Source organism: Bactrocera oleae, chromosome X (genome assembly GCF_042242935.1).
Source record: "Bactrocera oleae isolate idBacOlea1 chromosome X, idBacOlea1, whole genome shotgun sequence".
NCBI lineage: Eukaryota > Metazoa > Arthropoda > Insecta > Diptera > Tephritidae > Bactrocera > Bactrocera oleae.
Genome location: NC_091541.1, coordinates 29,476,363 through 29,493,098, shown reverse-complemented (window position 1 = coordinate 29,493,098; position 16,736 = coordinate 29,476,363). Strand labels below are relative to the sequence as shown.

The 16,736-nt window shown below is 34.4% G+C and overlaps 1 protein-coding gene across 17 annotated transcripts in view; it reads left to right on the top strand.

Annotated features, from left to right (window-relative positions):
• Positions 1-16,736, top strand: part of pan (transcription factor pangolin) — a 217,614-nt gene that overhangs the window by 66,440 nt on the left and 134,438 nt on the right. For all 17 annotated transcript variants that reach the window (XM_036362149.2, XM_070112584.1, XM_070112583.1 and 14 more), the window contains one exon: positions 9,038-9,149. In XM_036362149.2, coding sequence (XP_036218042.2) covers positions 9,038-9,149 — 112 coding nt within the window. The remainder of the gene's footprint in view (positions 1-9,037; positions 9,150-16,736) is intronic.

Genomic DNA, 16,736 nt, shown 5'->3' with positions numbered 1-16,736 from the left:
ATATAATCCAAATATGTATGTATGGTATGTATCTGAAAATTATTGTACTCTTATAGTAGCTTTGTGTTGATATCATTAGTATTTTTTTTGAAGTAATAAAATACTCAAATGATTCTTACATGAATTTTGAACACATGCTTATGATTTGAAGTATAATTTTTGTATTTTTGAATTCTATTGACTTTTAACATAAAGTATCCTATGTCCGTCATCTGGTTCAAAGCTTCCTCGCCACCAATTTCCAGCCAAATCAGTTCAGCCGTTCTTTAGTTATAAATAGTGTAACTAACAGAACTTTCTATTATATACATATATAGATGTAAATATAATTACGAATCGTTTGTTTGGGAGTATAGAAAGGCTTTTTCAGACAATCTTTTGCGTTAAAACCATCCTCGTACTTCAAGCAATATTCTAAAAAAAGAATTAGCGAAATCGGTTCAGCTGTTTTCAAGATTTGCGCTTAGCAACACATTAAGTGATTAATTTTTATATAATAGACAGTACTTGTATATTCGGTCATGCTATGGCTATGATATACAAGTACATTAAATTCTTTAACATAAACTATAAGCTATTTAATATAGTGAAAATATTATTTACGAATAAAGGCGAAAACGTAATTGTCGGCATATGAATTCAAGAGATTGTACTTGAGGTTTGATATCGAAAATGATTCATACCAATTATTTGTCAATGAAAAAAAATTATGAATTTTCCATTTTGCATTTTACTGAAAATATAATTTTATATTATTTTTTTTTTGAATTTGGAAAACATGCTTATGTTTAGAAATTTATCTTTTTTATTAATTGTTTCTAATTTTTAAAATTGGAGACTTTAACTATCCTAAAATTTATGTTGGATTCAGTCAGTAGTTTAGGAAATAACCCCGGACAAAACATGACACGTAATTTTTATATATACAAGGTGTGGTCCAAAGTAAACATTACTTTTAAAAAAAAGACAGAACAAATGGTTTTATCGGCAAAATCAATTAATTTTAATCAAAATTGTCTCCTTCTGCTTTAATACAGCTTTTTGCACGGTCTATAAGCATGTCGAACAAGTGTTTTATCTCGTTGCCCGGTATGGCCGCCAGTATGCCGGTGCAAGCCTTTTGAATGGCCTCCACGTCTGAAAAACGCTTTCCTTTCATCGCAAATGCATTTTTCCGAAAAGGTAGAAGTCGCACGGTGCCATATCAGGTGAATACGGGGAGTGGTTGATTGTTAAAATGTGATTTTTGGTCAAATAATCGGCCACAAGCGTGGATCGATGAGACGGCGCATTATCGTGCAACAAACGGCAACTTCCATCTTCGCGATATTTGGGCCGAACACGACGAATACGGCGTACCAAACGCTTCAAAACTCCAAGGTTAAATACCGCATTAACGTTTTGGCTGGGTGGAAAAAATTCATTGTGAACAATACCCTTGGAATCATAAAAAAAAATCAGCATTGTCTTCAGTTTTGACTTCTCCAGGCGCGATTTTTTGGGTTTCGGCTCATTTCTCATTTATAAACTCACGACCACTTTGAAAACGTTGAAACCACTCGTGCACTCTGCTACGGGATAGGCAATCTTCGCCATATACTTGTTTCAACAATTGAAACGTTTCGGAAAAAGTTTTACCAATTTTAAAACAAAATTTAATGTTGGCTTTTTGTTCGAAGCTCATTTTCGCACCGATGACAAAAACATACTGACACTTAAAACGCAATAACTTCACTTCCAATAGATGAAATGTCATGAAATTTTTAATGGAAGTCGATAATGGATAGCAGATTCTAACGCACTAGTCGACATATGGATGGCGCTACTAGATTTTACTTTGTTACTTTTTTACTGTTTACTTTGGAACGCACCTTGTATAGATATATATTAGGGTGGGTAAAAAAAAGGAATACATCTTTTTCGCTTGGTAATCTTAAAAATAGGTTAATACTCACTTATAAGAAAGTCTCTTTAAGTATGAGCTGTTGTCCCTATTATTCTGTCAGCTCAAAACGCTGTCAACTTAAACAAAATAGCATTTACCCCGGAAAGCGATTTAAACTCAAAGTACTGTTATCAAGCATCGTTGCATAGTGACTATTGATTAAAACCTATATTGATAAACGTTTTTTGGGCATTGAGATATTAGAATGGGTATGTCCCTATTATACCAGTTTAAGTAGTTTCATTGAGAGTACCAAACGCTTTTAGCGCAACCATGAAACGGAATAGCAGGACATACGATGGTGCATCGAAATGCAGCATCCAGCGCTAATCGAGCCCATGGTGGCAGCACTCTTACCTATCCACTTACTAGTACACTTAACTTTTGCTAAGACAATAGGTAAGACAGATACCAGTATATCTATACTAATATTATAAAGAGAAAATATTTGATTGTTTAAATGGAATAGGCTCCGGCTCGTTGGAAAGCTACGCAATCTTCGGTGAACATAAATATATTTTAAAAAAGTTAAGGATCTTTACTAAAACGCCAATAATGTAACCCAAGGTGTTAAAAAATTATCTAAAAAATTCCCTACATCGCGGGCTTTGCGAATACTATTGATTATAGAACAAAGTAATGTACTACGGCTTTGCAGAACGTATGAATAATTGCCTACAAAAAATGAATGAAAATTTTCAGAAACAATCGCTGGGCCAGCAGCTTAGCAATGTGGGTGTCATTGGGGCACGGGAGGGGAGTCAATGTCAAGAAATAGAGTGAAGCCCGGCTCACTCGCCCATACGAAGCGGTCGTGTGCGGAATTGAATATACATAAATAATATTAAAAGTTCACGTTGTTCACGTCATGTTTGAAAATCGTATGTAAAGTATGTGAATGTGAATTATCCACTTTAGGCACAAGGACACACTGTTATTAGAGAGCGACGCTTAAATTTTACACTTATATAGTTTTAAGTCCACTAACACTTTACTAAATTGTTTCTACACATTTATTTTATATTCAATAGAGCAAAAATAACTTTAACTCAATATTTAACTTTGATCTGAAATATTGCGCGTTACTTATCACACGCATTATTCGTTTGCATGCAACCATTTTGTTATTGTATGAATAAATTGATTTAAACAAAAGTTAAATATTGAATTAATGTGATTTTTGCACTATTTAATACGAAACGAATTATTGAAGTGTTAGCGGATATAAAAGTTAAAAATATAAGTAAACAAGTAAGGAAGGGCTAAGTTCAGATGTAATCGAACATTTTATACTCTCGCAAAGTATGGTATAGTCGTTTGAGATTTCTTTGTGGATTGGCTGATATTTTCTGTAGAAGCTCAACTATAGGCACTGGGGTCCACATATTTAGTACATAGGGGCTTGAACAGTTTTGGTTCGATTTAGACAATTTTTGGTCACAAGGTGGCATACTTTAAACGTGTTATTCACGCAAAGTTTTACCCCGATATAATCATTGTCGCACTATAACATAGAAATATGAAAATAACGTTCGTACCGAATTTTGTTGAAATTGGTTAAGCAGATCTCAAGACATGGGTTTTCACCTAAAAGTGGGCTGTGCCACGCCCACTGTCTAATTTTGAACGCGGTTCCTATAAAGTCATCTCATACCATCCTAGAGATAAAATTTAATGTCTCCGGCGTGTTTAGTGCTTGATTTATCGCGCTTTTAGTAGTTTTTAACAGTAGCGTTATATGGGGAGTGGGCAGAGTTGCCACCCGATTTCAACTATTTTCACACCGTCAATAGAAGTGCTAAAAAGATTTGCTTCCAGTGAATTTTGTTATTATAGCTTTAGCGGCTTAGGAGATATGCACATTAAACCTATTAGGGGCGGAACCACGCCCACTTAAGAAAAAATTTTAACTGCAGATGCCCCTCCCTAATGTGATCCTGTGTACTAAATAACAGTCTTGTATCTTGTTGCGGAGCTTAGTTATGGCAATTTATTTGTTTTTGATTAATGGCGTTTTGTGGGCGTGGCAGTGGTCCGATTACGCCCATCTGCAATACCAACCGTCTTACTGTACCAAGAAACATGTGTACCAAGTTTCATAAAGATATCTCAATTTTTACTCAAGTTACAGCTTGCACGGACGGACAGACGGACGGACGGACAGACAGTCACCCGGACAGTCAACTCGTCTCTTCATCCTGATCATTTATATATATATAACCCTATATCTAACTCGATTAGTTTTAGGTGATACAAACAACCGTTAGGTGAACAAAACTATTATACTCTATAGCAACAGGTTACGAGAGTATAAAAATGTATTATAAATCAAATAAATACGTACTTTGAATAGTTGAATTTTTGAACTTTAAATGCAAATGTCTCAAAAACTATAAGTCAGCGGCAACTATATACTATATATATTTTCCTTATTTGGAGCTTAGTTATAGCACTTTATAAGTTTTCGGTTAAGGGCATTTAGTGGGGCTGGCAATGGCCAGATTCCGCCTATCTGCAATACCAACTTTACTTGGGTGCCAAGGAGCACGTGTATTTTTTTACTTAAGCTGTCGCTTGCACGGGTGAACGAATAATTAAATATTTATTTATATATGCATATAAATGTCTATCTTGATTAATTTTTGGTGTTATGAACAAGCGTTAGGGTAGTGTTCCCCTGTATTACTTTACAGTGTGTCCAGCAGCTTTTAAGGTTCGTTTTATTACTATTTACAATCATTTGTTTTACTATTTACAATATTTTGATTATTGACAGGAATTCTCTATTTGGTACAGATCATATCATAAGAGTGTAGAAAAAATGTCTTTAAACTGTTGACAAGTATTTGTAAAAATGTTTAAATAATATTTATTTTCAAATCCTTGCCTTTGCTGAATATTAAATGACAAACAAGATTTTTCGAAGAGATTTTTCCGAGTGTTTATTGCGTCGAAACACCAAGTGATGTCGTATCTGCTCTTGTTTCGAACCACTTCACTTTGCCGTTAGGGTCAGTTTTACCTATGTATAGTACTTAAATGACAACAAAATATTTCAATTTATATCTAAAATTTTGTGTTAATCGTAACGGGGAAATATTATGTACATGACTATAGATATGTACATATCAATATATCATAATTATGATTTATAATACATAAAGCACAAGCTTTTGTATTTTCAACAATGTATTGAGCGTGTGCATTTATATCGATATGTTAGAGCGTCTGACTGACCTATAGTATAACTATAGCATGATTATGCGCGTGCGCCGCCCAAACCTTTAGTTGTACATGCATATTTATACATACACACGATTTCATCATCCCTATGTCATAAGTACATTGCACTTGTTAGAACTCCAATAAAAAATAAAAACTATTATGTTTTCATTCACGCCAAGTTATCAACCACCAACACCAACGTGACCATATGAATCGCCTGCAGGAAATTCACCAACCACCATAACACAAAAAAAACAGAACGAACACATAAGGACGTACACATAAATGAGTATGTAAATAAATATATGTATATGTATATATATATATGTATATATGTAAATATATGTATATATGTAAATATATGTATATTTGTAAATATATGTATATATACAAATGCTATGTACAGAAATTGAAATTTAACTGACTTTTCTTCTCTTCTTGGGGTGTGGAAATCCCTTTAAATTATTTAAACTGAACGCAACCTTCCTTCTATCGGTAATAATATGACTATTTGAAAGGAAGAACATTATTTTTATACTCTCGCAACATGGTGCTACAGAGTATAATAGTTTTGTTCACCTAACCGTTGGTTGTATCACCTAAAACTAATTAGATATAGGGTTATATAGACGAGTTGAAATCCGAGTGACTGTCTGTCCGTCTGTCCGTCCGTCCGTCTGTGCACACTGTAACTTGAGTAAAATTGAGATATCTTTGTGAAACTTGGTACGCATGTTTCTTGGTACCGTAAGACGGTTGGTGTAATCAGACCACTGCCACGCCTACATACGCCATTAATCAAAAACAAATAAATTGCTATAACTAGACTGTTATTCGGTATACAGGCTCACATTAGGGAGGGGCATCTGCAGTTTACATTTTTTTAAAAAAGAATGCGTGGTGCTGCATTATAATAGGTTTATTGTACATATCTCCTAAACCGCTGAAGCTATAATATCAAAATTCACTGAAATCAAATGTCTATCGACATTGTAAAAATAGGTGAAATCGGGTGACAACCCCGCCCACTCCCCATATAACGGTACTGTTAAAAACTACTAAAAGCGCGATAAATCAAGAACTAAACACGCCAGATACATTACATTTTATCTCTGTGATGGTATGAGATGACTTTATAGGAAACGCGTTCAAAATTAGACGGTGGGCTTGTATCTTGGAATTTGCTTAACTGATTTCAACCAAATTCGGTGCATAAGAATGTTATATTATAGTGTGAAAATGGGCGAAATCGAATGACAACCAAGCCTATTTCCCATATAACACAATATTAAATTCCATTTGATGTTTTCATTTCCCATTATGCAAATAAAGCATCAATGATTGTATCGGGGTAAAACTTTGCGTGAATAATGCGTTTAAACGATACCACCTTGTGACCAAAAATTGTCTAAATCGAACTAATACTGTTCAAGCCCCTAAGTTCGACTTGGCTTTTTACCGAAAATATCGTTCAATTTGTAAGATATATAATTGAAATTCATGTAATAAAATAAATAAAAGAAACTCTCAATAATAGTATGTTTTTGTGTCAAAATTGATTTTGAATCGAATCAATACTTCCTATAGCCCTCATATACCTAATATAAAGATTTATGAACTTCCGGGTGACTTTATACTGCATATATCGGCCAATATGTGAGTTATCTCAATGAATATGAGCTTAAAATGTATCAAATTGGGTGAATACTTTACCTAGACCATGTAACTAATATCAGGATTTTCGAACGATCGTCTGAATTTACTCTATATGATTGGTGATGGTATGTGAGGTATCTTAATGAAACAGTGGGAGCATTTTATAAGTCTGTGGCATGTTCTTAGTATGTGGAATTGGCAAAAATTGATAAAATCGGGTTAATACTATCCTCAATTTCCATATACTACTTACTAATGCTTTTCGGTATTCTAACCAGTTGTATGCCAAATATGTCGGTCAGTGAGGATTAATATATTTTTTCTCAAACGAGTATACCATTTGACTTTCCGAGAGTATAAAATGTTCTGTTACATCCGAACTTAGCTCTTCCTTACTTGTTTAAAAATTATTATTTTCAATAACCAGTGTCAAAATGTGATTTATGCCGTATACGGAAGATTGTTTTATATTCTTATGCTCAAGTGGGTCACATTTTGATGAGAACGGATGTTGAATTGTCGTCTAATGGTACAGTTTATTATTATATTCATTCATCTAAAGATCATACTTGTACTAAGAAATTATTATATAATTAGCATGTGATCAATCTACTCTTAAATGCAAGTGAAGCTATACAATTCGTCTGGCATTTAGAGATAGAAAAAACTATACATAAATCATAAAGCCTTTAAACTGGTCATTCATATAATTCGAAGCTTATTTCGTAATCGTTTTGACCTTGTTAATATACATGAATACAAGGTGCGTTTCAAAGTAAACAGTAAAATAGTAACAAAGTAAACTAGTGGCGCCATCTACATATATGTCGACTAGTGCTTTAGAATCTGTTATCCTTGATCGACTTCTAGTAAAATTTCCATGACACTTCATCTATTGGAAGTGAAGTTATTGTGTTTTAAGTGTCAGTATGTTTTTGTCATTGGTGCGAAAATAAGCTTGGAACAAAGAGCCAACATTAAATTTTGTTTTAAAATTGGTAAAACTTTTACCGAAACGTTTCAATTGATGAAACAAGTTTATGGCGATGATTGACTATCCCAGCAGGGTGCACGAGTGGTTTCAACGTTTTCAAAGTGGTCGTGAGGACATAAATGACGATGAACATGAACCCAAAAAATCGCGCCTGGAGAAGTCAAAAGTGAAGACAATGCTGATTGGTTTTTATGATTCCAAGGCCAAAAACGTTGATGCGGTATTCTACCTTGGAGTTTTGAACGCCGTGTTGGTGCGCCGTATTCGACGTGTTCGCCCCGAATATCGCGAAGATGGAAGTTGGCGTTTGTTGCACGATAATGCGCCGTCTCATCGATCGACGCTTGTAGCCGATTATTTGACCAAAAATCAAATTTTAACAATCAACCACTGCCTGTATTCACCTGATATGGCACCGTGCGACTTCTACCTTTTCGGAAAAATGAATTTGCTGATGAAAGGAAAGCGTTATTTTGAATAAAATTAATTGATTTTGCCGATAAAGCCATTTCTTCTGTCTTTTTTTTAAAAGTCCTGCTTACTTTGGAACGCACCTTTTATAGTACCAGAAAATTTTTTTTGCGATTACGTATCCAAAAAAAAACCTTTTGAGCATTTCACAAAAATTCGTTATACATACTTACATATCTTACTACATGTTCTGAAAAATCCTTGGCTTAACTTTTATCACGACAAGAATATTGTTTATCGATTGTTATACCATTGCGAGATAGTCGAAGCGAAAAATTCCCCGTGAGTCTCAAAAATGCTGGTCAAACCCTTGATCCCCTTGGCTCCGTTGAAATGGGAATGCTGTTAAGTGAATACGATAACGACGAAAGTCAGCAAACCAATACTTTTCCATTGAATATTTTGCGGTAGATTTTCCGTAACATAGCAATGGCTTTGTATGAACTGTATATTTTTTCATTCAGAAATAATGTTTTATCAGAAAATTATTATTCGTTTTCCATTGTAAACAAAAATAACACAGGAAATGTCACTCTGAGAACAGTTGCATGAAATTGCATATAAACTTGACAGTATTTTTGTTGAGATTAGTTCTGTAAGGCTTGTGACGATCGGTTAGCTCAACGTCTTTATAGCTAATGTATTTATTTTTGACCTAATAAGGTTAGTAGTAATTAGTTGCTAAGGTATCTGCTGTACTGTAGATTTCTGTTAAAGTATTAATATAACGAATATCCTTTTTTCAGGCAAATAAAATTGGTCTCTCTCCATTTTTCTGTCACAATGGCGATCCTTTGACGACACCACCCCCTGCGCACTGTGGTATACCTCCATATCAGCTGGACCCGAAAGCAATGGGTAAGTACCAATATTCTTTGAGATATGCCGCAAATAAATTAAACATTGTATTAACTATTTCCCGAATTATTGGCTATATCTTCCCCCTGAGTTTACTAATGTAATTTGGCAGACTCAGTTTTACATTAATTAAGGGTGTTCTAATTAATTTATTAACAACTTCAAGTAAATGAAGCTAACGGAAACCATATAATTTGCACTGATGAAAGATTTTATACGTTGCTAAATCTTTTAAGATTTTCATTTAAAAAAATTGCTAAACAGAAATTGAAATAATTTTTACAAAATAATAATTTGGTTAACCTTAAGTCGGGACGTCGTCATTAGTCTAGTTATGCTGGATTTAGCAGAGATACCTTAAATTAATGTAAAATAATAGTGAGAAAGGTGAGTTTAGGTGAGCATAGCTCACTTTAGGTGTTGTTTTGTATTTAAACATTTTGAGCAGCAAGACCAACCTAGTTAACTCAAATGAGATATATCAATCAGGGGCTAAACTTAATACATGATTTATATGAGAAAAACATCAACCAAGGAATGGAAAATGCCTATTTCATTCTGGACTAATGAAAATTATCCTGGATCGATATCGAAAATTTTCGTCATTAAACTCTAGTATATTCAATATTATACGTTCAGTTCATTTTGCTAAGGTATCTTAAATATTTACATATGATGCTCTCGGAATTTCATTAAGAAACCTTACAGATTCACCAATAGGTAAGGTATAAATTCGAGCGGATGTTTGAAATTCCGAATATTAGGTATATGAGGACTTGGGTAAGTATTGCCCTGATTTCATCCATTTTAGGCAAGAGGATACACTGTTAAAAATATATTATTTCTGAACTTCATTAAGATTTCTTAAATATTGACCGATAGCTGTGGTATAAAGTCAACCGGAAGTTCAAAGTTAGGTTAGTTATTAAGACCATTTGACCTGTTTTTGGCACAAGGTCATGTCGTGATCAAAAAAATATTCTCCTCAAATTTCATTACTAGACCTCACAGATTGTCCAATATGTTCGGTAAAAAATCAAATATATGCACTGGTTCCACATATCTGGCGTCTGGGTCCTTGAAAACTTATGGTCCGATTTCGACAATTAGTGGGCGTAAAATGTAATACCTTGAGAGTATTATTTGTGCAAAGTTTTATTCGTATAACTTCATTGATGTTTAATTTGCATACTATAAAGTTAAAGAATCGGAAAAAATAAAAAGTATGATAGGAATGTTTGGATAAATTTGAATTGAACTTGGTCTAGTAGTTCGTAAAATATAGGGTATCACCTAAAGGTGGGCAGACCTGCTCCAATAAAGCCCTTCTCTACCATCTTGGTTGTAAAATTTAATGCTAGAGGAGCATTTACTCAGAGAGTTATCACGTAGTTATTATCTGATATTATTTATTGTATAAAAAAGTGCTAAAAGGGTTCTTTCTCAGCAAGTTTGGTTGATTTAGCTTCTGTGGTTTGGAAGATATGTACATCAAACCATGAACGTTTACAGTATTTTTCCGGGCAAGATTTTCCACAAGATTATTACTTGAATCATAAGTCTTAAAAACCGGGTTATATTGGCAGCAAAAATGTAGATGTTGACGAAGTCTATTTCCTGATACAACAAATATTGCCATGCAATCTGACGAATTCTGAATCTATCGACCTTTTTGTTGATGAAAATGGAAGCATATATTTTCAAACAGAATTTCTAAATACCTACATTATAGATATACCCAAAGTGCACCTTTCAAATTTTCGGTTGAATATTTGCTCACCTTTATTCTTCTAATAGAAGGTAGCCAAAGACGGATTAACCAATAATAGTTGTCTTAGATTCGCTAAGCGTTTGAGTGTAGTAAATCGAACAAACTATATCAGTTGTCCAAAAAAACTGGCATGATTTGCGTTGCAACCCTGTGCTATCATGTCCGCTGACGCAAGCGTAATTGTAATTCGCTTCTATTCGTGATGGAGAATTTCTTCTTTATGTCATAAGAAACATATTAGTAACCTCTTAGTTTTGAGGCTTAACTTTTCTATAAAAAACCACACTTTATTTCAAGTTTTGAGATTTGAAAATATAAAAAATAACAATAGAAAGATGTTGTTATTTTCCATCTGTCCCTCAGTTTTTGGGATATCGATCTAAAATTTTGCACGTTCTTTTCACCCCTCCAAGTTGCTTATTTGTGGGAAACGCCGATGTCAGACAACTACAGCATATAGCTGCCATACAAACTTAACGAAAGGAATCAAGTTGTATAAAAAATTTTTGGATTTGACGAGATATCTTAACGAAGTTTGGCATTTATTATTATCCTGATTTTATAATATTATACCTTGGCCACAGCAAGGCGATGGCGGGGTTTTCTAGTATTGTTATATACTTTCATCATAATGGTGCTAGAGAACTACAATTGATCGCATTTCGTACTAATGCATTTCTCTGTAGAGCACATATCCATGTATACATTGGGGTGGGTAAATAAACGAAGGTTTTTTTCCGCTTGGTATTCCAAAGACCTTCCTGTTGAAATTGAGAGCTGATACTTAGAGAGCCTTTCTTAGAGTGTCTACCAATCAATTCTTCGGAGTACCAAGCGAAAATAAAACATTTTTTTTTACCCAATCTAATACATTCTTGCTTACCATAAGTGTTAGCTTCCCTATACCACTAATGCACTACCATAGTTAATAGCGTTCGTTTACGCTTCCTGTGAGCAATCATACAATCAGTGGACTTTTTAATTTTCCAGTAAAGGCAAATAAACAAAAAACAAAAACCATCAACAAAGTCAATCAACATACATTGAAGAATGCCGTTTGTTTCGTCGAGTTGTGGTGTTTGAGAACATCAATTGCCATAGAACCATATGCAGTTGCATGTAACGATGAGCATGTACTGTGTATGTATCCATTTTGTGGAGTAAAGAACTTTTGTAACTGCGCACAGCGCAATATATAACGTTTGCAAAAAAAAAAAACAAGTAAGGAAGGGCAAAGTTCGGATGTAGCCGAACATTTTATACTCTCGCAAAGTCAAATGGTATACTCGTTTGAGATTTCTTTATGGATTTACTGATATTTTCGGTAGAAGGTCAACTATAGGCACTGGGTTCGATTTAGACAATTTTTGGTCACAAGGTGGCATACTTTAAACGTATTATTCACGCAAAGTTTTACCCCGATATAATCATCGTTGCTTGATATGCATAGTGGAAAGTGAAAGAATCAGATGGAATTGAAAATGGTGTTATATGGGAAATAGGCGTGGTTGTAGTGCGATTTCGCCCATTTTCGCACTATGACATAGAAATATAAAAAGAACGTTATACACCGAATGGTTGAAATCGGTTAAGCAGATCCCAAGATATGGGGTTTCACTTAAAGTGGGCGGTGCCACGCCCACTGTCTAATTTTGAACGCGGTTCCTATAAAGTTATCTCATACCATCCTAGAGATAAAATTTAATGTCTCTGGCGTATTTCGTGCTTGATTTATCGCGCTTTTAGTAGTTTTTAACAGTACCGTTATATGGGGAGTGGGCGGAGTTGCCACCCGATTTCAACTATTTTCACACTGTAGGTAGAGGTTCTAAAAACATTTGCTTCCAGTGAATTTTGTTATTATAGCATTAGCGGTTTAGGAGATATGCACATTAAACCTATTAAGGGCGGGACCACGCCCACTTAAAAAAAAAATTTAACTGCAGATGCCCCTCCCTATTGTGATACTGTATACTAAATAAGAGTCTTGTATTCTATTGCGGAGCTTAGTTATGGCAATTTATTTGTTTTTGATTAATGGCGTTTTGTGGGCGTGGCAGTGGTCCGATTACGCCCATCTGCAATACCAACAGTCTCCCGGTACCAAGAAACATTTCTACCAAGTTTCATAAAGATATCTCAATGTTTACTCAAGTTAGAGCTTGCACGGACGGACGGACGGACGGACAGACAGTCACCCGGATTTCAAATCGTCTCTTCATCTTGATCATTTATGTAGGTATATATAACCCTATATCTAACTCGATTAGTTTTAGGTGATACAAACAACCGTTAGGTGAACAAAACTATTATACTCTGTAGCAACAGGTTGCGAGAGTATAAAAGAAACGACATCAATATATCCAAGCAAACTAACCAGGAAATGAGTTGAACATATCTGGATTAAGTACAAGACACACTTGGTGCAGCTTGAATTGAAGAAGCTCAATGTTGTTTATAACGGCGTTGTGGACCACCTCTTACAGTATAAACATTATTTCTAACAAGTAAGTAAGGGCTAAGTTCGGGTGTAACCGAACATTTCATACTCTTGCAACTTGCAAGGTTTAAGGCCGATTTAGGTGTTCGCAAAACTTATTATATTAAAAAATGTTGCGAAATAATTCAACATTCATTGTTCGACGAAATCGTGAATTGATTACGATCAAATTTAGTATGTACCTTATTAATCTTTTTTGAAGGTTTTAGGCTAACTTAGTTTTATTTCTTAAAAATTATATTAAAATCATCCTTTAATGAGAAATAAGTGATATAAGCTCAACCGAAGAAGCTAAATTTAATATAATGAGTTAATGTGAAAACGTCAACCAGAGGATAGGAATTCATTGTATTATTGATATAAGGTTTAGATCAAGGTCAAGACCATTTAATTTTATTAAACTATTACACATTTTGACCAATCTAAACGGTTTAAAGTCAGGAATGGAATGGAATGAAGGGGAGATTTAGCCATGTCCGTCTGTCTGTATATGTACAAACTAGTTCCTCAGTTTTTAAGCTATCGATCTAAAATTTTGCACGTGTCCTTTTTTCTCACAAAGAAGCTGCTCATTTGTCGGAATGGCCGATATCGGACCACTATAGCATATAGCTTCCATACAAACTGAACAATCAAAATGAAGTGCTTGAATGGAAAACTCTTTCATTTGACGAGGTACCTTCACGAAACTTTGCATGGATTATTATTTAAGGCAATAATCGAATCGTCAAAGAAATTGTATAGATCGGATGACTATAGCATATAGCTGCCATATTAACTGAACGATAGGAGTAAAGTGCTTGCATGGAAGATTTGTATATTTGACGAGGTATCTTCACGAAATTAGGCCCGAGTTATGCTTAAGGCAATAAATTATTATCCGCAGAAATTAGTCAGATCAGATCACTATATCATATAGCTACCATACAAATTGAACGTTCGGAATAAAGTTCTTGTAAAGAGCCTTTGTATTTGTGAAGGGTATTATAGCTTCGGTGCAACCGAAGTTAACGTTTTTTCTTGTTTTCACTAAGATAACCCACATATTGGCAGATATATGCCATATAAAGGAAACCAGAAGTTCGAAATCATTCGATTCAACACATTTTTGACATACAGGCATCCTGTTATCAGGAAAGGATTTGCACCAAATTTCAATAACGTATTCGTACAAAGTTCTATCAAGATACATTCATTGGTGCTTAATTTGTACACTGGAAAGTGGAAGAATCAGTTGGAATGAAAATTTTGTTATATAGGAAGTAGGTGTGATTGTAGTCCCATTTTCGTGCTGCACCCTAGAAATGTCAAGATATGAGTGTCGAGTCGAGAGGGTCCTGAGATATGAGTTTTCACCTAAATGTGGCGGTACCACGCCCGTCGTCTCATTTTCACCCCGGCTCCTATAAAGCCCACTCGTACCAATTCGGGTGTTATGTCTCTGGCATATATTTTTATTGATTTATCATGCTTTTAGTATATGGGAAGTGGGCGGGTTTATCACGGTTTCATCCATTTTTACAGTGTCAGTAGGTGTGCTTAAGGGATTTGTCGTGAGCGAATTTGGTTCTTATAGCTTAAATGTTTTAGGATATATGACAATACATTAAACTTATCAGAGGGCGAGCCACGCCTAATTTTTTAATATTTTTAACCCACAGATGCCCCCAGGGTATTGCGATCCCTGCGTCAGATTACAGTTTTACATCTTCATTTAGTGCTTAGTTATGGAAATATATAGTTTTGTGGGATGCAAGTGAGTACGCCCATTTACGAACTTATCCTCACTTTTTGTACAAAGTTTCATTACGATATCTCAATTTTTACTCAAGTTACAGACAGATCAGATTTTAACTCGTCTTGTCATCCTGATCATTTATATACAATATATATATAACTCTATATCTATTTCGATTAGTTTTAGGTAATACAAATACAAGCAGCCGTTAGGTGAACAAAGCTATTATTCTCTGTAGCAACGTGTTGCAAGAGTATAAAAATCTTCCAACAAACCTATCGGTAGTACATTGTTTGTGTGTAAATGAGAATGTAGAAATTACTAATGATATATACTAGAAAAGTGTATACGCATACCAGCATCCTGCATAAATGCATACAAACTCTTGCGTATAAAATGTAATTGAAATGGCTCGCTGGCAAAACATTTGTTCATATGCAAAATAAAGCTTTCTATAGCCGTATTGACATGGATACCTAGTATATACACCCTTTTACGTATATGTGTACTATGTGTATTCAAAACTCATAAAATTACTGTATGACTTTATACATTTTATACTCCCGCAAGAACCAAAGCCGAGAAAATACAATTAGATCTTTGCAAAACTTGCTGTTAAAAAATGTTGCGTAAGATTCAACTTTTATTATTCGACGAAACTGTAAAAAGATTAAACTCATAAATGGTATCTTATTATTGTAACATATACTATAGGTCATAGACTCAATTAGGTTTATTTCTATAGATATTTTACTTCCCACCTAACTGGATGCTGTCCGAGGAGCTTTTCATTTGGCTTCACAAAGGGCTGTACATAACAGTCTAAGTGCGAGCCATCCGCCATGTGAAGGGACCAGTTGTCTAACCTAACCTTTACTTCATGTCCGCAATATTAATATTTAAATCAACCTCAAATGAGATAAAAACTCTAACAAAAGAGCTAAATCTAATATATTGGGTAAATGGAAAATATTTTATTCATATTCAGCGCTAAATCACTATGTTTTTAAGAGAACATCTCCACTTAATTTCATTAAAATATCATACATTTTTACCAACGGTTTAACGACTACAAAGTGGGGAATCACTGTATATAGTATATATGCGGCATGGTGGGGCTAGGAGAAGGTCTGGACTAATTGCCTTTTGTCGTTACAAGAATACTCAATATCATATTTTAAGGAAATTTTATAAATATAACTTACACACTGTTCGACATATTCGGCATAAAGTGCGCTAGATAAACAAAAATCATTATATGTGGTGTACGAAAACAGCATTTCAGGATTTCACACATTTTCGGCATATTCGATTTTATACGTTCACTTAATTTTACTAAGAAATTTTACAACAAACCCATTGACCCATATACAAGTATATATACGGTACAAAGCCAACCGGAAGTGCGAAAATATTTATGTTTGGTATATGAGGACTAAGGGAAGTGTTGACTAAATTTTTGACACAAAGGCACACTAGTAACGAGAAAAGATTCTCGATTTCGATTTCAACAATTTTCAAACGTTAGATGTCATATCTAAAGAAAACTATTTGTGAAAGTTTTATTCCGACAACTTT